At 53.1% G+C, this 26,365-nt stretch overlaps 1 protein-coding gene across 4 annotated transcripts; it reads left to right on the top strand.

Annotated features, from left to right (window-relative positions):
- Positions 1 to 1,248: 1,248 nt before the first annotated feature.
- GPR156 (G protein-coupled receptor 156) lies at positions 1,249 to 25,398 on the top strand. Of its 4 annotated transcripts, none has more exons than XM_030951338.1 (12): positions 1,249 to 1,385; positions 8,169 to 8,283; positions 9,387 to 9,531; positions 9,640 to 9,784; positions 12,391 to 12,527; positions 14,726 to 14,861; positions 15,721 to 15,831; positions 16,884 to 17,009; positions 17,433 to 17,528; positions 20,250 to 20,486; positions 22,647 to 22,805; positions 23,361 to 25,398. In XM_030951338.1, exons 4-12 carry the CDS (start codon positions 9,680 to 9,682, stop codon positions 24,543 to 24,545), a joined length of 2,292 nt encoding a protein of 763 aa, XP_030807198.1. In that variant the 5' UTR covers positions 1,249 to 1,385; positions 8,169 to 8,283; positions 9,387 to 9,531; positions 9,640 to 9,679; the 3' UTR covers positions 24,546 to 25,398. The 4 variants fall into 4 exon arrangements, with proteins under 4 accessions (XP_030807198.1, XP_030807189.1, XP_030807213.1 ...); XM_030951329.1 differs by having other exon boundaries at positions 9,643 to 9,784; positions 23,361 to 24,545; XM_030951353.1 differs by lacking the exon at positions 22,647 to 22,805.
- The last annotated feature ends 967 nt before the right edge of the window (positions 25,399 to 26,365 follow it).

Raw genomic sequence — 26,365 nt, forward strand, 5'->3', positions numbered from 1 at the left:
GACCCTTGGCCCCACTGAGCCTTCATCAGCCATCACTGCCCAGGCTGGAAAACACTTTCTGGAGGGTGGTGTTAGACTCCCTGGGCAAGGTTCATGCCTCTGTTTAGCCTCAGAGGAGGATGGGAAAAGGGGATGGAGAGGTCCTACGGCAGCTTCTCCTCTGGGACATCAGTGAAACCTAGTAAAGGGCAGTGGGAGCTGCTGCCAGAGCCAGAGGCTGCAAACTGGATCCTTTTACCAGGCTTGGGAAGTAAGAGGTCATTGTTTGCTTCTGATGGTGCTGTGGGGCACAGCGTGACCAACAGTGCTGTGCAAACCTCTCTGCTCCCATTGAGACCACAGCTGCCCCTGGTCCATGGCTCTGCAGGTCTGGGAATGGGCAGGAGTGAAAAATGAGCACTGCTCACACCAAGGCCTAGCAGAGCTGGGTAAATGAGGTAAACAGAACGGTGTAAAGAGAGAAAACCTGCACGGCCCTACAGCTGTCTGCAAACAGCCCTTTCCAGCAGCACCTGGCACTTGGCTGCAGGCAGGGAGAAACTACGGTGCTGGAGCAGAGCTTTTGGCTTTCAGTAAAATTCCAGTAAAATGGAGTGGGTGTCCTGAGAAGAGAGAGCACAAAGTTGATGCGAGCGAGCTGCAGGACCGTGGGAGGCGAGACAGGGAATGGTGAGCGCGGGGATGCTGTCAGTGGCCGTGGGTCTGTCCGCAGGACACCGAGCGCCGCTCACACACACATACCTATCGCAGTAGTCACGCTGGCTACCACTAGCCATGGGGCGGCACAAGCAGGTCACGGAGCACGAGGTTGGCCGCCCTCGCCTTTACTCACCTTCTCGGGCCGGTTTTGCCACAGGCGTGGGGCTTTGTGCTGCCTCAGCTGCCGGGAGCAGCCGAGCGAGGCGGCCCGTTCCCAGCCGGGCGCATCCCGGGACAGGGCCCGGAGAGGAGCGCGGGCAAACGGGCTACGGCGGGAACAGGTCAGCCGGGGCTGTGCCGGGGGCCGCGCTCCCGGCTCCGGGGTGTTCTGGGGAGGGCTCGATGCCGCTCTCGTCTGGAGGAGCCGCCGGCGTGAAACGGCGTCCAGCCCTGCCGGGACAGCCCGGCCCCCGGGCTTTTTTCCCGCTGCCGAAAAGTTTTGCCCCGGCTCAGACGGGAGCGCGGCCGCTCCGGCGGGAGGAGCGCGGCCGCCCGGGCCCCTCCCGCCGCCCGCCCCCGCCGGGCCGGGCCGGGCCGGGCGGAGCCGGGCGCTGAGGGGCGCTGAGGCGCCGAGCTCCGCGTCCCGCCGCGGCTGCGGGGCTGCTCCGGGCCGGGCGCGCCGCTCCTGCCAGGCTCCCACAGGTTCCCGCAGGTTGGCACCCCCGGTACGGGTGCGGACCCCGCAGGTGGGTCGGGGCTCCGCCGGGCGCGGTGTGGGGAGAGAGGGGCCGGCAGCCGTGGCTGGGGCTGCGAGCGGGATGAATGAGACGGGGCGCCCAGGTTACCTGCCGAGTTGCTTTCCTGCTTTGGTAATTTTGCTGCCCTTTGTGCCCCTTTGCCCACAGCCGGCCGGAGCCCAGCGCGGCCGGGCCGGGGATGAGCCGGCAGCCCCCGAGCGCTCCCGCCCTGCGGCACGGAGCCGTGCTCGGGCGCGATTCTGGGGGATGCAGAGCTCCTTGTTCGTCCTTCGCTGGCTTGGCCTTGGCTGTGCCCGGAGTGCATCCCTGAGCTCGAAACGGGGCGGGCTGGGGCCGGTGTTTTGTAGCTCCCCAGAAAATACCGTCCCAAAGGTTGCAAGCAGCCCCCGGGAGGCGCCTATGGGAGAGGGAACCTGGCAGCACCTGGCGATGGGAAAGGGCTGCCTTGCAGGATGCAAAGATGTGAAGCTGCAGCGCTAGGTCAATTTGTGCTAACTAAACTGCTATTACCTGGGCGAGCCGTGTGCTTTTTGGAGTTCAGAACGGGGGAGAAAAGTTGCAACCAACTCCACAGTGCAGCAAGCTGCTGGGTGGAGAGGGAGAGAGGGACCCTGTGCCCTGGATTCACAGTGCTGCTAAGGGGTGAGACTCCCCCCTGGAAGCACTCCGGACCGAGCTTGTTTGCTTCTCCTTGGCTGCCAGAGTTGGGCATGACACAACTCCCAGGGACTTGGTCACCTCTTGGGGAAGGCTGGCTCATGGACCCAGAGCTGGATTTTCTGCTGCCCCACAGGTGCTCTGCATCCTCAGAGGGGCAGGGAGGAGGCCAAGGGAACCAGATCCCGGTAATGGGGAGCTGCCAGTGTTGAGTTGCAGCTGGCATTTCCAATGCAGCCTTGGCAGAGCTGCCACCTCCCTTCACCCACCTGCTGCTGGGGCACTACTCTGCTCTCACTGCAGACCCTGTGCTGACACGGTTTACGAGCAGCCCTTTCCACACGGGTTTGGTTGTGCCTCCAGTCTCGGAGCTGCCCCTGTCTGCCCCTGAGCAAGCCTCACTGCTGTCTGCAGGGAGCCAGGCTGGCAGACCTCGTGGAAACCTTGATGTGGCCCTGGCCCTTGGTGGGGGGCTTGTTTTGCCCAGCAAGGAGACTAGAAGCCTGAGCAGGGCAGCACTGGGTGCAGTTTGGCAGCCTGTGGTGCCCGGGAGAGGAGCCAGAGGAGCCGTGGACATCTCTGGCTTTCAGAGCCTTAAGTCAAATCTGTCTCCTAGGGGAAAATATTCCCTGCTGCTTGGTCATCAGAGGTAAGTGAAAGAGCTGTAGTGCTCTGTTTTCCTGCCTTTAAGGACTAAATGTGTCACTTGATTTCCAAAATCCTGCCAGATTAAAAAAAAAAAAAAGTAAAACAGAGAAAAAAACCTGCTGACCTTGTTAGGGCTAGAAGCTGTCCCCGTGCTCGGGGCTGTGTGGCTTTGCAGCCTGGCCATCCTAGCCCTGTTTGTGAAAACACAGGTGTGCTGCTGCTGTGAGGGGATGGTGTCTGATTGCATGAAGGAGCAGCTGCAGCTTTCTGCCAGCTTTGGAAAGGGAGAGCTCTTGAAGGCATATGCTGAATGTGAAACATAACTTAATGGAAATATTCCTTCTGAGGTCTCTTCCTCCTCTGCATTTGATAGCTCGGCAGCAAACAGCTTCAGTGGGAGTGAGCTTCTGCTTTTAATTAAGTCATACACACCTCAACCACAAGGTAGATCTCCCTTGTAAATCAAAATTCTAAATCATCAGGCTTTTTTACCTCTTATTCATGGTGGCTCTCTAAAGGTGATACAGTTGAGAGAAAAAAGTCGCAGGCTACACCTTCCTCTAAGGCTGTTTAGCATGTTCCTGTTTGTTAGGCTGGTGCTAACACTCCGGAGGGAGAGGGAGCTGTGGAGGGAAGGGAGGGATGTTGGAGCCTCCAGCAGCAGTGCTTGGGGCTGAGCTGTGCCTCAGAGCAGCATATTGGGGCTCATGCCCAAAGGAGAGGTAGCAGCAGTTGATGGGAATGGCCTGGGAAAAGGCAGGTTTCTGAGGCAGGTGGATGGATGGGAGCTGGTATAAAGGCAACAGAGGCACCAGGAGTGGGCACGGAGCCCTGAGACCTGGTAATGCTGCAGCAGTCACAGCACCTTGAATCAGCGTCCTGGTGGAAAAGTGTGAGTGTCACACAGCCACAGTGGAGTCCTCCTGCCTTCTGGTCCTGTGACAGGGTGCCAGCCTCTCTGGGGCAGGGATGTGGGTGTGATCCCTGGCAGGGATTCAGGATGGACCAGCCTGGCAGACTGGGGGGGGCTCATGGTTTGCCTGCAGCAACTTCCAGAGCAAATTGTGAAGCAGATGCTTGGGTATATTTGCACTCCTCCAATGTTGTTTCTCTTTGGCTGTGCCTGGCAGTGTGGCAGGCAGGCAGGAGCTGTGTTTCTGGGGCATGGGGCATGGTGGCCACACAGTTTGGCTCTGTAGCCAGGCCTGGCTACTTCTGCCTCTTTGTGGTGAAGGTGCAGTGCAGCATGAAATTGGCTGTGTGTTTCTGGAGAGGTAGCCCCTGCCATGCCGCTTCCAGGTCACCTGCCACATGCTCAGCATGTGGGATGGAGACCTTCCTGACTCAGGGCTTGGGAATGAGCAGGGAGATTGTCCATGGAGGCAGAACAACACCTACCAGGTGTTGTCTCCCACTAATAAATGAAATGGAGTGAAGAAAATCCAGAATTTTTCCCAAAGTGGTGAAAAGCCTCTGCGTGTCCTTCCTGTCCATGCAGCACAGCTGCTGTGGGCAGAGGCTTGGGCAAGGGAGCAGCACTGCTCCTTCTCAGAGAGGTGGTTGGGGTATGCCCCCTGCCCATTTCTGGGGGAGGCAGCTGTGCCCTCCTCGGCCCCAAGTGGTGAGGCTGCTGTCTGGCAGCAGAGATCCCACTGCCTCTCTCACTGGCTGCAGGAAGGTGAGCTTCCACCTGGGGGTACCGTGGTGTCACTAAAATTCGGCTGGAAGGACTTTTCCGGCTGTTTCTGTTGTTGCCAGGCTCTGTGTGAGGAGCCTGCCAGGCCACCTGGCCAAGCAGGGATGAGCTCAGCCCGAGGGGCAGTGGGGTCCCCACCCCTGGATTCCCAGCCACTCTGGGGAGGCAGAAACCTGGAGGTTTCTGCTCATTTCATCCATGTGCTGCTCAGCAGCTGCTGCAGCTGGACACGACGGAGGGCTCAGATCTTTGAGTTGCTCCTTGGCAGCTCCAAGGATTTGGTTTACCTCCCCATAAGGTCTGGGCTTATTGGCCTCATCTGTGGCATGCTCCCTATGCTTCTTGGTATTCCCTCCTAATTTTCCTTCTTTTGAGCATCTCCAATCTATTCTGTCTCTGTTTCTCACATGCCTGTCATTGTATAGCAATTATGGTTAGAGAGTTAAAAGCCTTATCAGCTCCTTAGTGGGAGAACTGTGAGTCAGCTCCTTGCAGGACTGTGTGGTGGTTCAAAAAAAGTAATGTGGTTTTTTGGTTTTTGGTTTTTTTTTGTGCATGGAGGCTTCTTTAATTCAAAATCTAAACCACAGAACTGAAAAAAGCCAGGTGGGTATTTAGCCTGCACTTATAAAGTTAAAAAGTCCAGAGGTGGAGCTAAGTGTGCCAACCTCGTGCCATCCTCCCAAGCTGAGGGAGCCATGGCGGACAGACAAGCAGTAAGATCAACATTCAGAAGTTATTGCCTTCATGATATTGGGACATGCTTTCCAAAATGATAGGAGGCTTGAAAATCTCACCTAGCTTCAGTCAACACAAAATTTCAGGTTTCAGTCACACAGCGAGCTCCCCATGCACACAGAGTCAGAAGCACCTTGTCCTGCATCTCCCTCCTTTGTGTGCAGAGGGTCCTGCAGCTCCTGGTGGTTATTCTCTCTCAGCTTTTGTCTGTCTGTGAGGTATGGAGATATCTGAGGGGCCTGGAAGTGGCTCTGGAAATCCCAGGGACAGGAGCAGAATGAAGCACGAGCACAGGACAGACCCTGAGAAGAAGGGTGACAACTTTGTGGGTCCCCAGTGTTCCTGGGGATTGGCCCTTTGTAACCCAGGTTTTAGGATGATGTGATGGGTTTCTTGGTTTTCTTTCTTTTTCCTTTTGTGTTTGCAGGGAAAAGCATGAAAGTGTAGGTGCCGAAGTTTTAAATATAAATTAAAAATAATCTTCAGATATGCTGTGTGTTTTAACTCACAGTTTTTAAGAAGCTTCGTTGAGGGGGGTGTTGCAGTAAGTCTGGCTCGTGACTTTTTTTGATCGCCTTGGGGATGGCAATATTGCAGGTTTCTCAGGCCAGACTAGGAGGGATCTTGTTGGACAAGAAGAGCAGAAGGAAAAAGCAGGAGCCTGTCTCGGAAGCGCCAGATTTTGAATTGCAAAACCCCATCCCGTGGTGTTCACGTTGCCGGAACAGTTATCCGGCTGATTTCCCACTGTGCAGCCCGGTGTCCCTCCTGTCAGCCGAGGCTGCTCCACACCAGCAGAGCTCCATCTCCCACCAGGACTGGCAGCAGCAGCACAGACCCATCGTGGGTGAGCCGAGGTCCCTGCTCCCCTCGTGAGGCAGCAGGAGTGGCTCTGCCCTTTGCACATTGCTCCTTCTGTCTGTTGTTCTGCTCTGCCTCTGGCCACACAGCCGCCTTCCCGAAAGTTCTTCTCAGCAAATGTTTCTCCAGATGTGCTCCCTGCAGAGGTGTGCATGTACCATTTCTCTGTCAGGGCTATTGTGACCAGACAGGATTGCAGAGCCCATGAAGACTGGCACATTTCTCAATGTGATTGTTCTGTTGTCTGTGATTTGACATCTTTGGTTTTGCACCTTTTGATTCACCGAGCAGCAATTTCACCCTTGGGAAGAAGCCTCTCTTTCAACACTACATCAAAATGAACCTGTTGGGGTGAAAAGTTCATTCTGCCTGCTCTGGGTCTATATATGCTGCACCAATTTTTCATCTTCTTTAAAGGCTTTTTCTTCTGTTTTTTTCCCAAAAGAAATGTTTTGAAAGGGAAGAAACTGAGAGAGAGTCAAGATGTGCCTTTAGATGACATCAACTGCATCTATTTTGAGGGCTATTTATGTGTTAGTCTACAGTTACTAAGCATTGTTAGATATTGGACTCAGTGGTTTTTGAGGTGTTTTTCAACCTTACTGATTCTATGATTCTGTATCTGTCCCTTGAAGTGTTCAACAAACATGTAGATGTCGTGCTTAGGGACATGGTTTAGTGGAGGGTTTGGCAGTGCTGGGTTAATTGTTGGACTTCATCTAAGAGCTCTTTTCCAACCTAAATGATTTTATGCTAAGTATTCCTGGGTCTCGACAGATCTAAGGAAACAGGTTTTCCAGGCCTGGAGATTCAACCATTGAGGTGACCACAAATTGCTTTTATCCAAATACTGTTTCTAGCAGCCAGTGCTTCCCTTTTATCTGAGAAGGTGATGGTGCTAATATTTTTCATGTGGTCCAGTCACTTGTTTCCTATTGACTTTTGTCTTTTTGGATCATGTCTGTGTGCAAGCCGGTGCTCCTCTGTGGCCAAACACTCTGCACCCTGTCCCAGACAGCCAGCAGGTGCAGGGCCACAGGGACCAAGGGCAGAGCAAGGCAAGCAGAGCTCTCAGGTCCCTTCCAACCCAAGTCATTCTGTGATTCTGCTCTGGAAGTGATCTATCAGAATTGGTTGGCATTTTAAGTCTTAAAAACACCCAAAAAATCAAACCCCACAAATCTGTTCTCAACACACCCTTATGTTTTAAGGATGCGGCGTTTTACCTGTGTTGTTGTCTATCCTGACAACCATTGCCCAGCCTCACCCTGAGGTCAGTGACCCCCTAAAGTGCTGATCCCCCTTGGATCCTCTCCAGGCTACAGAGAAGCATTCCTGCCAGCTCTCACAAGAGGCAGGAGCTGGGCTGGAAATGCCTGTTGCCTTTCAGCGACAACTGCGCTGGTGCTTGCTTTGTTGCATACTAATGAACACTAATTAGCCTCGGCTTGTTATCAACTTTGTGTGGGAGCCGTTTGCAGAATGCAGAGGTGGGGGCTGGGGAGACCCCAAGGGGCTTCTGCCCTCCTCCAAGGAGTGTCCTCCTGGGTGGATGAGGGCTCAGCTGGTGCTCCTTGTGGTTACACCTCCGTTTTTGAGCCACAGGAAGGCTGTGCCTGCTGGCCTCATGCCAGCCTTGGTAGCGGTCCACCTGCCAGGGGTGTTCCCCCTCTGACATGGCAGAAGGTTACAAGGAGATATAGGGGTTTTGTCTGTAAACCCACCAGGGCATGGGGAGGAGCTGAGCCCCTTGGAGGCTGGGCAGTGCTCACCTTCAGATTTTCTCAGCATCAAAGGTTCAGTGTCCCTCTCCTACCCCCATCCCCACCCAGACCCTCTACACTGTCCATTGGTCTCTGAGTTGTTCAGCTCCTGTCTCCTCCTCTCCACTGCACTTCCAGGATTGTAGCAATCCTGGCATTCAGTGCAGCAGCTGGGTATCTCCTGCACCCATGGCTCTTGTCCAGTCACTCAGCCAGAGCTATGGAGGGCATGAAAACTCCCAGAGGATGAGCCTGCTGCAGAGGGGAAATACCACCATGGTTTGCCACAAGCTGGAGAGAAGGAGGCTTGATGGAGCTGGGTGACTTCAGCACTCATGAAGAACACGTCTTTACACACCATGTGTGTAAAATCTTCACTCTGGCTGATGTGTGGTACTCTGTTTGTAGGACACAGAGAGCTGATCTCATGCTGGGGGAAGTTCTGGCCGGGGCAGGACGGTGCCAGGACCTGCAGTACCTGAAGGCTTCTGCCAGCAGGAGAGCTGGGGTTATTGCTTCAGAGGTGGGTCTGCTAATTTTGGGCAAGTAGCCCACTTAGCCTGATGTTCTTGGGCTGGGACTTGTAAGCAACTACTCTAAAGCTGAAAAATCAGTCTAAACTTAAGCTGAGGACAACACCTGTAGCTTTTCTGGCATTTGAATCCCAATTATGCCCCTTGACAAATATCAAGTTTCAGACCAGGTCCTGGTGACCATGCTTCTTTTTAATTTACTCTTTCTTTGCTCACATAATGACAGCAGTTTTTCCAAAGAAAGAGCTTGGAAGGAGAGGGCATCAAAGTGTCAGGAACAGCAACAGGGAAGGTTGGCCAGGTACAGGGGATGCTCAGCCAGGGAGCAGCACCGAGGAGCTTGATAGGGATAATTTTTTCCTCCCACCTGTTGTTAGGAGCAAGTAGGGAGCGAGCTGTTGTGCCTCCTCCCCAGCTGCTAACGACAGGAGACTCGCTTATGGTCGTGTGCTGGAAGCTAATTAAACCTGGTGACAATGGTAATTGAGTAAGGATGCTTGAGGATAAGTATGACCTCATGTCTAAAATGGTAATGAGGCCTATTAAAATCCACACCACAAAGAGAAATGAAAGGGGGAACAGAGGCAAAGGTGGTGCAAAGGGAGCAGGAGGAGGCAGGGACAATACCTGGCAGCCAGAGCACTGGGAGGGAGGGAGGGAGAGCATGGAGGTGTCAGGCTTCTACATCTCCTTAATAAACAGCCAGCTCTGCAGGTAGCCAGGCTGCATCTCGGGCCGAGTCAGCCAAAACACAGCGTTCAAGCACCTTCCCCTCTGCTCTCCCAGGCCTGGGTGTAGGTCCTGGTAAGCGATGGCATCACTTGTTGCTGTTTGTTGTTGTTTTCACTGGCTGGTTCTCTGCTGGGAGAAGGGGATATTCCATGAAACCAGCAGTCACTGCCAGCACAAGGAGGGTACTTGCAAAATGACTCTGAAATTGCTCCAGTGCAGGAAAATGCACTGGCAAAGGAAAGATGCAGTGGGTTCAGGGTGCCATGCTCCTTCTTGGACCAGCACAGCACCTAATTTCAGCTCCCAGCTGGGATATAGGGGCTGGGGGCCACTGTGACCCTCCACTGGTGCTGTTTTGCAGGGTGGTGTAGCAGTGCTGGGGATGCCACCGTGCTCCGTGGGAGCCCTGGTCCTGAGCTGACTCTCCTTGCTGCAGAGGACACCCAAGGGACGCTGGCAGGGGGCACTCCCTGTCCTGGCTCTGGACGTGCATCACATCAGTTTGGGTAAGCTCAGCCCCAGGCTGTCCACAGACCCTTCCCTGCTCACAGGGGGGATGTGGTGTGTGCCAAAGGTGTCTCCTCACTGGAGAAAGGCAATGCTCATTCTCCCAGCAGGGCAAAGGTACGGCTGGATGACGGCTGAGGATGTGCTATGGAGCCGGGATTCAACTGCTCTGAGCTCTGCGATGGCAGCTCCAGCTTTGGCAGCCAGGAGCAGCAGCAGCGGGCCCTGCAGGAGCTCTGCACTGTGACAGTGGTATGTATGGATGCAGTGGGATGTACAGGTGCAGGGGAGTGCTCTGGGGCAGGAGGTTTGCTCTGCAGAAGTAGATTTGGGGGAGGGATGAAGAGGGGGGTGCAGCTGCCAAGCAATCCCAGTCCAGCTGTAGGCAGCACACTGTCACCTTGTTGACAGACAAGACACACCCAGTCTAGGTGACACCCAGCAGTTATCCAGAAGGGGAGAAAGCATCCATAACAGCCAAGTCATGTCAAGCAGCCCTCCCATGTGTCAGCCAGCTGCTCAGGATTGGCCTGTGATGGCCCCATCTCCCTTGACCTTTCCTGTCCCCTATAACTTCAAAGTGCTTTTCAAGTATGAGTAGAGCAGAATTTAATTAAAAGTCATCCTGTGTAATAAGTGGTACCTTCCCCCCTCCACCAGTAAGGCCGGGGTGGAAATGACACTGGGATGCACTCAGTGGCAGCTGGCACCACGTGGAGCTGCTGGATGGAGCAGTGAGGCTTGGCCCACTCGGCTCTCCATCACGTCCTGCACGACCATGGGCCTTTAATTAAAAGACTGTAAGCTGCTTGGCTCCTCTGGCTCTGGCAGCCGGCTTACAATTAATATTCCCCCTGCCAGGACCAGGATTTACTGCGCTCAGCAGCCAGCAAAGCGCTCCATCAACTTCAAGTAGCATCAACATCCAGGGAAACAGCAGTCAGGTGGGAGAGTGTGTGGGAGAGAAAAAGTGGAGATCATAGGGGTGTTTCTGATCCCTACGTGGTTGCTGGGAATAGGGTGCAGCAATACTTTTGACAGCAGCCAGAAGTGAAAAGATTTTGTTGGTGGGTGCATCCGGGAGTGAAGTGCCGAAGCCCCAGAATGCTGAGTTAGTCCTGCTCACCTCAGTAGCAAAAGCCAGGTGTTACCCTTGGGCTTGAGCAGGCAGGACACAGAAATAGAATGGCATTACAGCCTTGCAGCAGCCCTGTCAGCTCCAGGCCTGATCTATGCTGAGTGATGGGGTTTTCACACAGAGAGTCCTGGTGTAAGTGGGGGACTGACCTGGCTGACCATCTTCACCATCTGGTATGGTCTTCATTTCCCAGAGAGGCAAAAGACTCCCCAGGGAATAGCAAGAGGGAAGAGGAGGGGGGAAGCAGTTTTCAGGAGATGAGGATCCCCCCAGGGATCCCTCCACACTGCTGCAAAGGGAGGCTGAGATGTACACGCAGCTGTATTCCAGCAGCAGCTCTCAGCTGGAAGTCTCTCCCAGGCATGGGTTTGCCTTTCCCAGTTGCCCTGTGACCAGCGTGGCTCCAGCATGTGAGCTGCCAGGAGGCTGCAGATCAGCTGTGCTCATGTGGCAGTGACACGTTTTTGTGTCAAGAATTATGTGGTGGCTTTAATTCTGCAAGCTGTGCGTTGTTCTTGCTCACCCAGAGGAGATGAAGCCTGGCTGGGGAAGAGGGACATGAGGCGTTGGCTCTAAACAAATGCCTTTCTTCTGCCTGAAGATTTATTTCTAGCAAGGTTGGAAGCAGAAACAGCTCAGACCTTGAAGTAAAAATTGGGAGTTTGGGGCAGTGTCAACTGTCAGGAAAAGTAGTCTTCTGCAATAGAAATTGGATGCAGGAATACCTGAGAGAGGACTCAGCACCAGAGAAGTTAGTGAGGAGGTGTGTGATCCCAGCTCAAACCCCATTCTCCTCCCTTCCCCCTTAAAGGGAATGTGCCAGCACTTTTCTTTAAGTGATGGTTTTTTTTAAGGAAAAAGAAGTTGGTAACCCACACATGCACACCCTGTTAAAAATGCTGGAGCATTTTAGATCAGCAGCGGAAGTGGGTTTCTTGTTTCACGTGGGATCATTTTATCCATTTTATGTTAATAAGGAGATAGCAGAGATTATTTTAAATGGAGATTTAAACCCATAAGGTGGTTTGTGTGTAAGGAGAGAGGTGCCTCCATCATACCCACTTTGGGAGTGTCCCTCCAAAGCCAGTTCTCAGCTGATGCCTGCCTGGGACCAAGTTAGTTTCCATCTGGCTGGGAGACGGGTGGATTCCAGCTCAGTGTGTCACCACCTCTGAAAAACGCTGTCACACTCCCTGTGCTGTGCTCCTGCACCGACTGGCAGCTCTGCTGCTGGCTCCCAGGCACATCCTTCAGCTGATCAGTTGTCTGCTGCAGGGAGGGGTAAGGGGGGGAGCCAAGAAGCATCTAAAGAAGCCTGATACCAACTGGGGCACCACAGGGCTTTCCTCCAAAGATTTCCTTCCAGAGGACAGTGGGGCACCAGTGTCCATGTTCCTGTGTCTCAGAGGCAGGGCTGCTTGGGATTTATGAATCACTTATACAGCTTCATTATGAATTTGGCTAGTTGGTATAAGAAGAGGGCTCTTGGACTGCTGTGTCCTCCTGAACACTCAGCAAGTGACAGAGCACATGTCCTGTCCACACACATCTCAGTGGCCCTACCTGCAGGACTTGGTCTGGTGCCAGAGTGTCTTCTTACTGGGAGCTGTGGTTTCTGGCTGAGCAGGATAACTGGGAGGGATCATGCTGAAGTAGGGACCTTCTTTGCTAAGAGCCCCAGCAATGTCCTCTTCTTCCTTATCCCTTTTGCTTCCTGCAGACATCGTTTGACCGCAGTATGAAGAGCTCTCCATCCTTCTCTGCTGGTCTCCTGGGAGTTGTATGGACATTCCTGACTGGAGGAGTCCTGCTAGCACTCTTCTTTTTCATCTTCACTATTCGCTTCAGGAAAAACAGGTAAGGGCATCCCTCTTCTCCTGGGAGGTTTCCCCTGAGCTGGAGTAGCAGAGTCAGGCTCTTTCAGGACCAAGCTCTGAGCTGATGACCAGTGAAGGGTCAGGAGGGTGTAAGCCTGAAGGAGCAGCACAGGGGAAGCAAGGGCAATGCCAGGGATGTTGCAGCTTCTTCCATCACACAGAGTTTTGATCACTGGTGGAGACAGTCCTGTTTGGACTGCTCCTTTCCTCCCCAAGGCAGGGAGCTGTAGACAGGATGAAAGGAAATGGCCTCAGGAAATGCATCAGGGGAGGTTCAGGTTAGGCACCAGCAATAATTTTTTCACCAAAAAGATTGTCAAGCATTGGAACAGGCTGCCCAGGGAAGTGGTGGAATAACCGTCTCTGTAAGTGTTCAAGACTGGATGTGGCACTTAGTGCTGTGGTTTAGTTCTCATAGTGATGTTTGGTCAAAGGTTACATTTGATGGGCTTGGAGATCTTTTCCAACCTTAATGGCTCTATGGCTCTCTGGGTGCCCTCTGGCACAGACAGTGCTGCATGGTCTCATCCAGGTACTACTCAATAAAACCATCAACAGGAGTGGGTAAAAGGAGAGCTCAATTCTGCTCCACATGCTTGAGAGCATTGCTCTGAGCAGCACAGCCCCACAGCAAGGCCATCATACTCCCCACAGTGTGCCATGTCATTCCTACTGTTGGGCCACTCATACTTTGAAGATCTTGATAACCCTTTTTGTTCTTGGTGGTTGCTCGTATTGGTGGAGAACATGATCTCCATTACTGAGAGAAGCTGGTGGTGGAGTGTAGACTTTTTTTGTTGTTGTTCAGTCTGCACAGAGGAGATTAAAAACTCCTGCTCCCCTGAAGGCAGCATAAATCCAGCAGAAGGCTCGGCAGTTCCTCATAGCTCAGCCTGTCTCAGCCAGCGCTGACCCTTCCTCAGCAATTCTGGATGTCTCTGCTGCCTCTTTGCCACCTTCTCCTCAGCCTCACTGGCCCCTTGGTATTTCAGCTGCTTCCTCCTCCAGGGATACATCCCTCTCCCAGGCTTCAGCAGGTGAAGCCTTTGCTCTCCATGTGCCACTGTTTCATACAGAGGTACATCTGAGTGCAGCCTGCACTGATGTTTTTGGACTTCTCTGGTGGCTTTAAGGAATTTAATGCTCCTGACAGCCACGGTGCAGTCGGGAGGGTCCTGCCCATAAGGGTTTGTGTTGAGAGCCCCGTGCCTGCTGCGCTGCAGCAGCTGCATGACCTGCATCCCAAATGCATCCCAGTCTGAAGCACTTCATTCACTGAGTGGTGTTGAATTCAGTGGCCACTTGAATTTATGTTCTCAGAATGTGCTGTAATGAATGTGTGTTATTTATTTGCTCTGCAGTAAATAAATACTGGGCTGCCTCCTGAACCTGGGAGGGCAGAGGAGACCTTCCTCAGCTGCAGCTGACAGCATGAGCTGGTGAATATCTTTCTCCAAGGGCTGAGACATGGTGAGGAAGGCAGGGAGGGAGAGAGACAAGTTGAACCCCAGGCTTTGTCACTGGAAGATAGCAATCCAGGAAGGAGCTCAAGGAGAGGGAAAAGTAATGACTTGGCAGGAGGTCGAAGGGGCAGAGCTGTTGGGGAGGGTGGCAGGAGGTGCAGCTTTCACTCAGTAGGCTGGCTGGGGAAGGGTGACAGGTCATAAGAGATCAGTGGGTTGATTCTCCCCTCCTTGAATACAGTTACAGGATTATGAGTGATGAGGTGAAATTACAGAGGGGAGACTGTAACCTGAACATTGCTGGCAGCTTCCTGTGCTGAGTGTGGAGCTATCTCCTCAGAGGAAGGAGCAGTGGGAAGGGCCTGTTCCCGGAGGCACACGTAGCTCTTGCACCTAGAGCTTACTGCTGGGGACTGTCACCCTGGAATGTATTGGTGTGGTTTTCCACCCCTGCCCCTCTGCAGCAGAAGCTCTGGCATGGGGCTAAATGAATACTTGAAGGATTGTGAAGCACTCCAGCAAGAAAGGGGAGAGGGTGGGACCATGGAGTAATGGCTGAGCTTTTGGAGCAGTGGTGAACAGCACAGGCTGGGGGTGAACAGTATGTCAGCATTCCTTGTGACCGTCATCATCCCTGTAAGGGGACCTCACCCCAGTGCTGCCAGGTCATGATGCTCAGTAACTGTCACCAAATCCCCTGCTTTGTTTCCTGCAGGATTGTGAAGATGTCCAGCCCCAATCTCAACATTGTGACCCTGCTGGGCAGTGGCTTGACTTACACAAGTGCTTATCTCTTTGGGATTCAGGAGCAGAGCCTGCCATCTGGAGACTCAATGGAAAAGCTAATTCAGGTGAGCGGGGCTTTAGCTGGGATGGGCACCTTGGCACATGTACAGGCCTGTTTGTACGTGCTCTCTCCCAGCCAGCTGTCACCTGTACATGCTCTGTCCCAGCCACAGCCTGTCACCACCACATTGCTCAGCTGGGCTGTGGCTTTCACATACACAAAAGGCAGCCAGACACTTTCTGTCTGAATGGCCTTTGCTGTTTTGCAAACCACATCTGCACCAAGGTCCCTGGGGGACAGCTCCTGCAGGCAGGCAGGCTGCTGGGCTTGTACAAGTGCAGCAGGCAAAGGGGAGCACAAGGGGAGATGGGACCCTCCACACAGCCACCACTGCCTGACACAGCACAGGTGCTGTGGGTGAGTTTTTTGGCTGCAGAGCAGATCTTCATCAAAACACTCACCTGTGTGATGAGCCCCCATATCCTGGCCTGAGGCAGCCACCCTGCCAGACTGAGGACTGGGCATGTGCCCGTGTGGGAGAGTGGGACAGTGCACACCCTGCCTCCTGCTCAGCCACTGGCCTGAGGATAATTAATGGAGGTGCCAGCAAGTGACTTATGGGTGCTGGGACTTCCTGTGCCCCAGCTGCTCACAAGCTGCCTGTCTCTCCCTGCCTGCCCTTCCAGTGAGAGTCTCTAGGTAGGCAGAGAAAGGTAGGCAGCAGGCATGCCTACAGAGGAGTACTTGCCTTTGAATTTATTTCACCCTGTAGTCAGCTTTCTAGTATCTGGTATCACCCTCCAGAAGTCAGAAGACTTCTGTCTTCTGCTGTCTCCTTCAGCCATCCTTGCTGCAGCCCAGGCTGGGAGGGTGTGTGGTGCCCCTGTGAGCCCCTTTCAGCCCCCTTGCTCTGACCCCTGCAGGTGAGGCTGTGCCTGCTGTGCGTGGGGACCTCGCTGGTGTTCGGGCCTGTGCTGGGGAAGAGCTGGAGGCTCTACAAGGTGTTCACCCAGCGGGTGCCCGACAAGCGGGTGGTGAGTACCCAGCCTGTGAGGCGGGAAGGGGGAGGACAGCCTTTCCATGGAGGGCAAACACCAGCAAGTCCCAAACCAGTGTGGGATAGCAGATGGAACTGGCACATGACAGGGATGGATGCCACAATCACAGGTCTGGTTTCACACCTGGCTGGGCATGGGCCCTTCATTTATTCCTGCACAATGAGGCAGGAGCTTTTCCACTCTACAGGCAAGTGGGTGCCCTGCCAGGCTGCCTCTTCCCCAGTGGAGTCCCAGCCCCATAACCGAGCAATGTTCTCATTTTACGTTGGCCACATGCCTTCATTATGCTACACGCCAATGTTTGTGTTCAGGTCTATTTTCATCCCATAAAAACAATCAGCTGGTTTTGTGGGATGAAAATAAACCAGGTGTCCTCAAAAGCCATCCCCAGGCTCTAGGGCCATCCCCAGATGGATCCGTTCTGCTCTTGAAGGCAGGAAGGGAGCACTGGGCTCTCCTCTGCAGAACATAAGGATGGGGATTCAGAAACTGGGAGGAAAATGGAAAATTTGTGCACAAAAATGTGCACTTAAAACTTTCAGTAGTCACTTTCCAGCAGTGAAAAAAGTAGGTCTCAGATTAAAGATGGGACAAGAGGGTTTGCAGGGGAACTGGGTATCAGCAAGGACTCCTGTTTCACACTGGGATCTGTGTTAAACTTGCAGAATCATGCTCCTACCAGGTGTTTTTCTCTGCCCATTTTGTCTCTGCTGGTGATGTGGTCATAAGGGATGATAGTCTTGTTTTGGAAGAACTGTTTTCTGTCATAGCATTTACCTGCTATCCACACCATCAGGCAGGGTTTATACCTGATCTCAAGCCTGATTAGGTCTCCAAGAATTTGTCAGCTGAAGACAGAGATCTCAAATGTAAAATGCAAACTCAAATGTAGGTACTGGACACCTCTCTGGGCAAAGTAGTAGGATAGATTCACTTGAAAGAAACAACAGAAAGGGACCCAAGGGGGATGGAGGTCATTGGTGTCCATTCCTTCTCCATTGTAACTTTGACTTCTTGCATGTTTGCAGATTATCAAAGACCTGCAGTTGCTGGCCATGGTGGCAGTGTTGGTGCTGGCAGACACTGTCTTGCTCTTGACCTGGGTGTTCTCTGACCCAGTCCAGTGCTTCCGAAGCCTGAGCGTCTCACTGCGGGTAAAAGGATGGGGAGGGGTGGGATGGGGTTTTGCTGTGTCCTGTCTGAGCTCTGTGAACAGAGTTAGTGGATGGCCACGCATTTGGAGGTGGTCTTTGAGAAACAACAGAAAGAAAAATGAGGCAGAAAACCTTCTGGGCATTCTGGATTTGGTTTATGTCTGGTCTACTACAGAGGCGAGAGTCCACTGCAAAATTTCCAGGTCTGTGCAGATCATCTGCGTGGCACAGGAGGGCTCCAAGGCATCTGCTTTAGAGAAATGTTTAACCAGCCCTGTAGGCAGCAGAAGGCCAAAATCTTCTCCCTTTAAGACTCTGCCCCTGGTAGAACCAGCTTTGGCCTCTCCTTTCAGAAGTTTACAGAGGAGACCAGCTTCTTCCCATTGGTCTGTGCCAGCCTTCACTTGTGCCTTTGCCTTGCAGGCCACAGAGAAAGGCATGACGTGCTCCGTGAGCCGGGTGCAGTCCTGTGCATCGCTCTATTCCGATCTTTGGCTCATTCTCATTTTAGGCTTTAAGGTGTGTAACCTCTTCAGTGCTTCTTGCGTTGTATCTCACCTCCTCCCTGTCTTTCAGCCTAAACTGTTTTGCAGCATTTGTTATTTTGCTGCCCTCCCCAGCTACATGCCCATTGCAGATCCCAGCGACTCCTGTTCAACTCATAAGCCTTCCTATTTCCAGCCCTTCCCATCTTGGGAAGGGTGAAAGCCCTGCTAGCTGCTTTCTCCTTGCTTCACCACTCCTCTGTGTACACTGTGCACATACAGTCTCTCTAGATCTCTCCTGGAAACCCCTGAGCTTCATCTTGCTTCTTGAAACTCAACATCTTCCTGGTCCTTATGTCAAAGCTCCTTCCCTAAAGACTCCAGTGAATGGCCACTGCCAAGGTGGCTCAATCCCTGTGTCCTGTGACTTCAAACCAAGGAGGTGCTGATGACAAGTGCTTGGTCCCCACCTTTGCAGGATGCTTATCAGGTTAATTATACCTCTGAGGTGCACTTTCACTGGTGAATCTCTGCACATGGCCAGTCTTCTTCCAGCAGTGTTAGTTATACTGATGTAACTATGTTGGTATAATTATCACTGCAATTATCTGTGGTCTCATGTGTCTCTGGTATGGCAGAGGCTGGACACATTTCAGAAAGCTGATGTTGATGAAGCTTGTGAGATCACAGCCTTTTTTTGGGAATGGCTTAATCTCTGTGTGCAGCACAGGCACTTTCTTTGTGATTCACTGTAATGTAATACTCACTGACCATCTACCCAGAATCATAGGAAAAAGAGCAGAAAGGGACTTCACAACACAGCCAAGTTCTTCTACACTTAATTTCAAAGTCCTTAAAAGTCCTCTGCTGTTAGGGAATGTAGGCATTACCTGGGCTTTCAGTGCTGTGTCTCCACCTCTGATTTTGTCTGCAGTTTGTGTTTAGGGTTTAGAGAGGTAATGCCTGTGCCTACAGCCCTTACAAAATCCTTTTGGAAATAAAACATCTCCATAATCAGTTCTAGGTAATCTTTTTAATGTTGTGTTGAATCTGGCCCTGTTCCTTCCTGCTTCCTGGGGGTTATGGAGTATTTCCTTGGTGATTTCTCTGGAGTTAGTCTGGATTTACACGAATGTGAGTGTAGGCTTTATCTCTGCGTACATTGCACTTCTTAGCATCCACAGCATTAATGTGCTCAGCCCTTTGGGAAGACACTCGGTGTATTATCCTGGTTTTACTGGCACAGGGCAATGAACAGAAATGACTTGCCAAGGACATGCCTGGAATTAGAAGCAAAGTCTTCTGCTCAAGTTTAAAACAAACAAACAAACAAGCCACTGAGAGTCCTAGTTTAGGAGACGACAGTGCTGTTGTCTGTGTCCCAGATAGACTGTATGAATTTAAATGGGACTTTGGTGCTGGTTTTTTCCTGCTCAGGGATTAGGGGTTGCCTTGCCTTTGGGCTGTTTGGAGGTGCCCCATGGTGGACAGGGTTATGATCCAGTGCAGATTCCACAAAGCAGGGTCAGGCACCGGCCCAGTTCCCAGCAAGGCACGTTTCACTCCTACAACCCCACCCTGAGACTTCTGCTGCTTTGAAGTTGGGAGTCTCACCAGAGATGTGGACATGAACCTCCCTTGCTTGTGTCCCTCCAGGCCTTAACCCTGGCAGTGGCCATAAGAGTCACCAACCAGCCACAGCACAGAGGGGTTCAGAAGGGTCTAAAAACCATCTGCATCTCATGTTGCAAAGCACTTCTTGATGCCCAAATAACAATGACTCTTAGTAAAAGGCTGACACTTACTGGGTAGCACAGGAATAATGTAGGTCACATTCCCTGTATTCCAGGTCCTTGCAGGAGCTGGGACTTTTTTAGATGGTATTTCCAAATGATCCTGAAGGCAAACCATGCTCAGCTCTATGGAGGCAAGCAAAAAATACTTGGTGTTTCCTGCTAGTCTCACCTAGGGAAGGAGAGGCTTATCCTGCTGGACAGTTTTATCCTGAGCACACTGGCAAAATGCATGCATGAGACCCTTGAGGAGGAGGGTGGTGAGACAGCCTGCTCTGAAACAACTGCTCTACTCGGGGGGAGGGAGAGCCTCTGTGTACAGAGCACTTCTATAGTGCCCTTCCCTGCTGCTAGAGTCAGGAAACAGCCAAGAGAAGGGAAAAGAATTGCACCTGGTAGTTTCCTGAATTATTGCTATTTAAAGAGGCACCAAGTACATCCTCTTCCCTCCAGTCTAAACCTCCATGTCTCCTTGCCTCCTTCTTGAATTCCTTCTGGATATCTTTCCTGCTCCTTCAGAAGTATGCTGTTGCTCCTTGGTGGCACCCACTGCTGCATCCCTACAGGGACCCCTGCTTCCTGTCTGTCTGCCTTCGCATCTCCTGCTCCAGGCTGCCCAAGGGGTGGTTTTCACAATTTCTCCCAGCCATCCCCTGCTCTGTGGCAGCACCTGCTGACCTCTGACTCTTGGCTCTTCATGCCCTTTGGTTGGGACCCCGCGTGCCCACCAGTGCCCTCACTCCTGCCCTGTGTCCCCAGCCCCCTCCTGGCCTGCAGCAGCGTGCCGGGCGTTTGCCGCAGCGTCACCGCCGCACGCTGCAGGTCTGCATTACAGATCAAAGAGCATTAATTAGGATTGCGCTGAGCGCGATCTGAGCTCACCGGGCTTGGTGCGACACGGGCCTTGACACCATCAGGCTGTAATTTTCCACACTCTGGAAACCTCTTTTTTCTGTTTCCAGAGTATCCTCCTGCTGTATGGGACCTACTTGGCCGGTCTGACCGACAACGTCAGCTCCTCTCCAGTGAACCAGTCCTTGACACTCATCGTCGGGGTCAACCTGGTTTTCCTGGCTGCTGGTACCATCTGCTTAGTTCACCGTTTCTTCCGTGCTTGGCACAATTTGCTGTTTGGTTTTACCTCTGGAGGCATCTTTGTGTGCACAACCACGATCAACTGCTTCATCTTTGTCCCACAGGTAAGCTGCCACCTCTGTCCTGTCACTTGGCTGGAAATGGGCACATTTTCGGAGTTTAACAACAGCAGCCGTGTGCGTCAATGCACTCACTTTCCTGCTTTTTTCCCCCAAATGTTTGGACTCACCTGCACAGCTCATTCTCCAAGCCCCACCCCACCCCACCCTGGTGGTTCTGCTTCCCCAAGCAAGTTCCCTGAGTCTCAAAGAATCACAGAATTGTTTGTATAGGGAGGGAGCTAAAGATCATCTGGTTCCAACACCCCTGCTGTGGGCAGGGAAGCTTCCACCAGACCAGGCTGCTTGTAGTGCCATTCAGACTGACCTTAAATGTTTCCAGGGATTGGGCTATCCACAGCTTCCCTGGGCAAGCCTGATCCAGGGTCTCACCACTATAATAGTGAAGAATTTCTTCCTTGTATCTAATCTAAACTACTCTCTTTTCAGTTTAAGGGCATTCTCCTTTGTCCTATCACTGTGTCCTTGTAAAATGTCCATCTCCAGTTTTCTTGTTCCTTATCGCCTTTACGTCCTGGAAAGCCTTCAAGGAGTGCAGCACTGCTGCTCAGAAACCCCCCTGCAGGAACGTGCCCCAGGTCACAGCCACGCAGAAAGCACACATGAGGCAAGGCAGCCACTGGCCTCCTCCTCCTGCTCCGTGCAGGTGGTGGGATGTGTCCTTTGTGCAGTTGTCCTTCCCTCATGCCTCACGTGCCCACTTGCACCAGGAGCTTCTGGCCCTGGCAGCGATGGAGCCGGGCACAGACCATCCAGATGGCCCAGCCACTCTCAGAGACTTCTGCTGCTGGTGGTCCCCAGGGGAGGCTGTCCTCCTCTGCACTTTTGGAGAAGGAAGCTGGGTTTTGCCACAAGCCAGGAGGAGGAGGAGGAGGAGGTGTTTAAAGGAAGCCTTTTGTGGTGAGCTGAGACGCTTCTGCTTCCTGTGTCCTCCAGGAGCAGCCTGGTGTGCCTGGCCACCACGTTAGTGGGAATAATGCCCCCATTGTTAGAGGGAAGGGAAACAGTTATTTACTTAGTTGAATGTTTGGAGGGATGTTTGGGCTCAAGGACATGAGGTGAGAAAGGGAGGAAGAGGTGAAGCTGAGGAAAGCACACATCTGTGCAAGGGAGGGCTCAGGGGATCTCAGCAATGTATATAAATATCAATGGGGAGTGGAATAGGGAAGGGGGAGCGAGGCTCTTCTCAGTGGTATCCATTGACAGGACAGGGGACAATAGGAACAAACTGAAACACAGGAAATTCTATTTAAACGTGAGGAAAAGGCTGGAGTTTTTTCTGTGAAGGTTGTAAAGCACTGGAGCAGAATGCCCAGAAAGGGTATGGAGTCTCCATCCTTGGAGATACTCAAGGCCCAGCTGGACACAGTTGTGAGCAGGCTGCTCCCTCTGACAGTGCTTGAGCAGGGCACTTGGGATGATTTCCAGAGGTCCCCTCCTGCCTCCTGAGGCAGTGTAACTGCAGAGCCCCAAGCCCTTATATGAGCAGCCTTTGGGAGCAAGGATCCAAACCTCCTCTGGTGAGCTCCAGGCCTGCTGGAGCACCAGATCTCTTGGACTGAGGGTAGAGAAGCTGATGAGCTGTACTTTCACTCTGCCTGTACCATTTTTCTTTGGGTGCCTAGGGCCCTTGAACATTTTATTTAACTTGGATCTTTCAATTCATTACCTTGTTTTTCCTAATGGGTTTGCTTTTCTATAGCTCATCTGAGATCGATAAACAGCTGGAGCTGGGCTACACAAGGCTTCCAGGCAGACAGTAGATGAGAAAATAGATACTAAACATTGCTGGTTTTCAGCTTGTCACCAGTGATTCAGGGATAAGGGGGCAGGCATGACACTGTCTTTGTCTGTCATGGAGTCAGGGAGTGGGGAGAAGAGGGAGGGGGCTTTTACAGTGTGCTCAGCAGTCTCAGTGCAGCCAGGCACTGACCCTCTGCTGCATTAAAAGCTGGAGCTCAGATGGGTGGGAGGCTCCAAGTGACACTGCAGCCCCTCGCCCAGCCATCTCTGGCTGGCTGTCTCTGCTCCACCCTGCCTTTGTCTCCCCCTCTCCATCCCTTTGTCTCCTTCGCGCTTGAGCTGCGCCTGCCTCCCGCTGTGTCGGCTGGGGCTCTGTGGATAACACCCTCTTCTACTCCCCAGCTCAAGCAGTGGAAAGCCTTTGAAGAGGAAAGCCAAACCATGAGCCACATGGCAAAATATTTCACCAGCCCGAGCAGGAGCTGCCGCTCAGTGTACAGCGAGGAGCAGCTCTACCAGCTCATAGGGGAGAAAAACTCTATGAAGCGGCTGCTCACCGAGGTACGGGGCTCTGCCAGCCCCCCTCCTCCAGCTTCCCCCCCTTCCCTCCTGTGGGCTGAAGGCTTTGCAGGGTGGGAAGCCCTTTTTTACACCCCTGTCCACACTGGTGATCCCTCACCACCCTCTTCCTTCCTGAGGGGAAGAGCTGCTTTGTTTTGTCACACTCCAAAGCACCACAGTTTAGGCATAATTTGGAGGGCTTAAAAAAATTCTGTAGCGAGGAGCGCAAGACAGCCTGGTTCCCACAGCCTTGTCAAGCATGGTTAATTTAGAGGGGAGATGCTCTGTCTCAGAAAAGCCCCCAGGCTCCTGCTCCATCACCTGCACTGCTTGGGTGGGAACACCCCAGCCTGAAGAGCTGCCTGCCCAGTGAGCCCCTTCCCACACACACGTCGGGGGGGCTGCAGGGGAGGCTGAGGTCGCACATGCTGCTGGTGTGGCTCTTGCCGTGCAGAGAGGGGTGATTTGTTTTCTGGCAGTGCCTGCTTCCAAATTGGCAGCGTTTTCCTCCTCCCTGCCCACCCCACACTTGACAGGCTTATTTGTTTCACACAGAAAAACGCCGTGATCGAAAGCCTGCAGGAGCAAGTGAGCAGCGCCAAGGAGAAGCTGATGAGGCTGATGTCTGCGGAGAGCGGCTGCGACCCCCGTGTGCTGCCAGCAGCTCCCTGCACCTGGAGCTCAGGGCAGCCTGGGGATGCACCAGGGGACTGCTGCCCCCCGGACCCAGAGAGGGATGGGTGGCAGCCCCCCTGTTTGCTGGGTGCATCACCTCCTGGCAGCAATGCTCAGGCCCTCCAGAAAGATGCAACCCAGGAGCCTGTTTGCACTCAGGTGCTGCTTTTTAATGGAGGGGACAGCATTGAACGTGGCCTGAAAGATGTCCAGGAGTGTGGGACACCTGCAGTGCAGGAGCAGCCTCTGGAGCAGCTGCCAGTCCAGGACAACTCAGCTGGTGTAGCCTGGGAGTCATCCCCCAAAATCAGCTATGTAAACAGTGAGAAGCTGTGGGAAATCTTGCAAGAGCTAAGCCTGGATGGCAAAAACCACAGCCCAGCCTTATCTGCAGGACCCCCACTTGGCAACCGGGGCACCTCAGGCGAGCAGGGAGAAACACGGGTGGGTCAGGAGGGCCACCCAGGCATCCACACACCCCTCAGCCCCTACCTGGCAAGGCTTCAACGGAGGATCCCGTTGCCCCCTGCCTCCATACGCTTCCCTGGACATGTATCCCCTCGTGCCAGCTGCAGGGCGAAGGAGGTGGGCAGCTGGGGCCGTGGGGAGTCAGCACAAAACTCCCTGGGAAAGGGAGGGGACACGGCTGGCAGAGGGCTCCATCATGGCCCAGCACCATCCCCTGCAGCCATCCCGAGGGAGGCCAGCCTCCAGCCAGAAGGGTGGCTGCGATGGCCCAGGGAGTCCCAGGGTGCCGCATCGTGCATCCCGCAGGAGCAGCGGCGGCGGCAGGGCACCCCGAGGGGCCCCGCGGAGCCCTCCCTGCGCTCGCTCTACTATTACCCAGACTCTGACTCCAGCAGCAGCAGCTCTGAGGAGGTGTTTCATGGCTGCCACCGACCCTGCTGCGAGGTTTGCTTCCAGAGCCCTTGTGGCTCCCTGGACAGCAGCAGCACGGACACGGACACAGAGTCCAGTGACTGTGAGGATCACCAGACAGAGCACCACGGCGGGCCCCAGCCGGTGGTGAATTTCAACGAGGATCTGAAACCCACTTTTGTGTGACTGCAGCACCCCTGCCCCAAAGGCAAGTGCCCTCCCACCCCCAAAACACTGCGTGTTCTCTGCAATGCTAAAGCCACACATCCCTCAGGGGAATGTGCCTGGTTCTGGAATTTGGGGATTTTCTCCCTTCTGATTTGCAGTGTCATCAGCCGTGCCTGCAGCCTGAGTTTGGCTAAGGGGGGGTTGGCAGCACTCAGGGAGGTGGCAGTGGCCTTGTCCTGGCTGCTCTGGGCAGCAGCCTGTGTCCCACAGGTAGCAGCAGTTCTGTCCATCCTGGTGCCAGCAGTGCAGAAACCGGGGCTGGGGGTCTGTGAGAGCCCAAACTTCATCTTCCTCGGAGAGCTTTCCCTGTGAGATTTGCTCTGGCAGGGAGCAGCATCCTGCCTCAGAAACAACCATGGCTTCTTGCACACCTCTCCATGTGGACCGACAGAGGACTCCTTCCCCCGAGGTCCCACTGGCATCACCCCCAGCTGGGGATGGGAGATGGATGCCAGAAGCAGCTGCGGGCTGCCACACACCTGGAGTGTGCTGCTTCCAGGCAAAACAAGGACTTTGGAATGGGGGGTGTACAGCAAACTTTTGGGTTTTGGTGGGGGTTTTTTTGTAGCATCTGAACGAGAAAATGGAGTCCAAAGGCGATGTCTGTGGAGGTGTCTTTGCATTTTGTGTTCTTCAGGTGCATCGCTGTAGGTGAGACTCAGGTCAGAGCTGAAGGGAAAGACAAGCTAGCCATTGCAAAGGAGGTTCTGAAAATGGGTTTCTTTTTTTACCTTGATTTCTGGATCTTGTGCCCTTCTGTCTGTCTTTGTATGGATGATATAGTCTGGAATAAGGTTTGTTTAAATTAATATGCTCTGTTTAATTTTTATCTTAGAAACACCAAGAACAGTAAATCCAGTGTGTGTGCCTTTTTGGGATATTTATCATGGCATTTGAGCTTTTTGTTGCCTCCACAGGAGTTCAGGATGCTGGGACCTGATGCCCAGTGCAATATAAACCTTCTGGAGAAGGGCTTGATTTAAAAAGCAGGTGTCAGAGGAATCCCAGAGCTGGTTTTGAACAAAGCTTGTTAGCACTGCCCTCTCCATTACCCTTCATGATGGTGAAATCCCTCACTTCTCTCTCCTTTCACTCCTTCACTGGTGTCACCTTTTTTCCCCTGTTGCCTCTGCAGTTTTCCAAGCTTGCATGTAGGGCAAATCATCAAACTCCGTAATCTTACGAGGAACAATATTCCCACAGCCCCTGTTTGCTTTTAAAATGGAAAGACCCCAGACAGAGTGTAATCTTTTTTTTTTTTTGGTCACTTTTTTGCTAATAGAAACCGTTCTCTTTCAGTTTTGTCTGAGCACTTGTGGCTCTGGCGTGGGAGAAACGCGCTGACTGGAGGGTCCCCTGCGTGTGCAGGGCAAACCCGGAGCCCGGCGGCTCCGTGCAGTGGGACTCGGGATCTGTCCCCGTGCCCTGCCAGCCGCCTGCAGTTCTGCAGCGCTCGCAGCAGGTGCTGCTGCTGCCACGCCGGGCGTGCCGGCAAACACCAAGGACATCCCACGGCATCGCCACGCTGGGACAAGGCGGGGAGACAAGCACGCTCCAGGGACCCTGTTAAATATGGGTCAAAACCTCTCCCCACCCCCAAACGTGTTTAGAATACCACTTTGCTCTGGGGCTGGGAAATACTGCAGCACAGTCAAAGGAAAAGATCAACCATGAACCCACCTGGAAGCGGCTGATATAAAAATTAACTTTAATTCCACTGCTGGATGCAGAAAAACCCTCCAGAGGACTTTGAACCTAGGGTTTGTTTGGAAACTCAC

The sequence above is a fragment of the Camarhynchus parvulus genome, chromosome 1 (genome assembly GCF_901933205.1).
Source record: "Camarhynchus parvulus chromosome 1, STF_HiC, whole genome shotgun sequence".
NCBI classification, from domain to species: domain Eukaryota; kingdom Metazoa; phylum Chordata; class Aves; order Passeriformes; family Thraupidae; genus Camarhynchus; species Camarhynchus parvulus.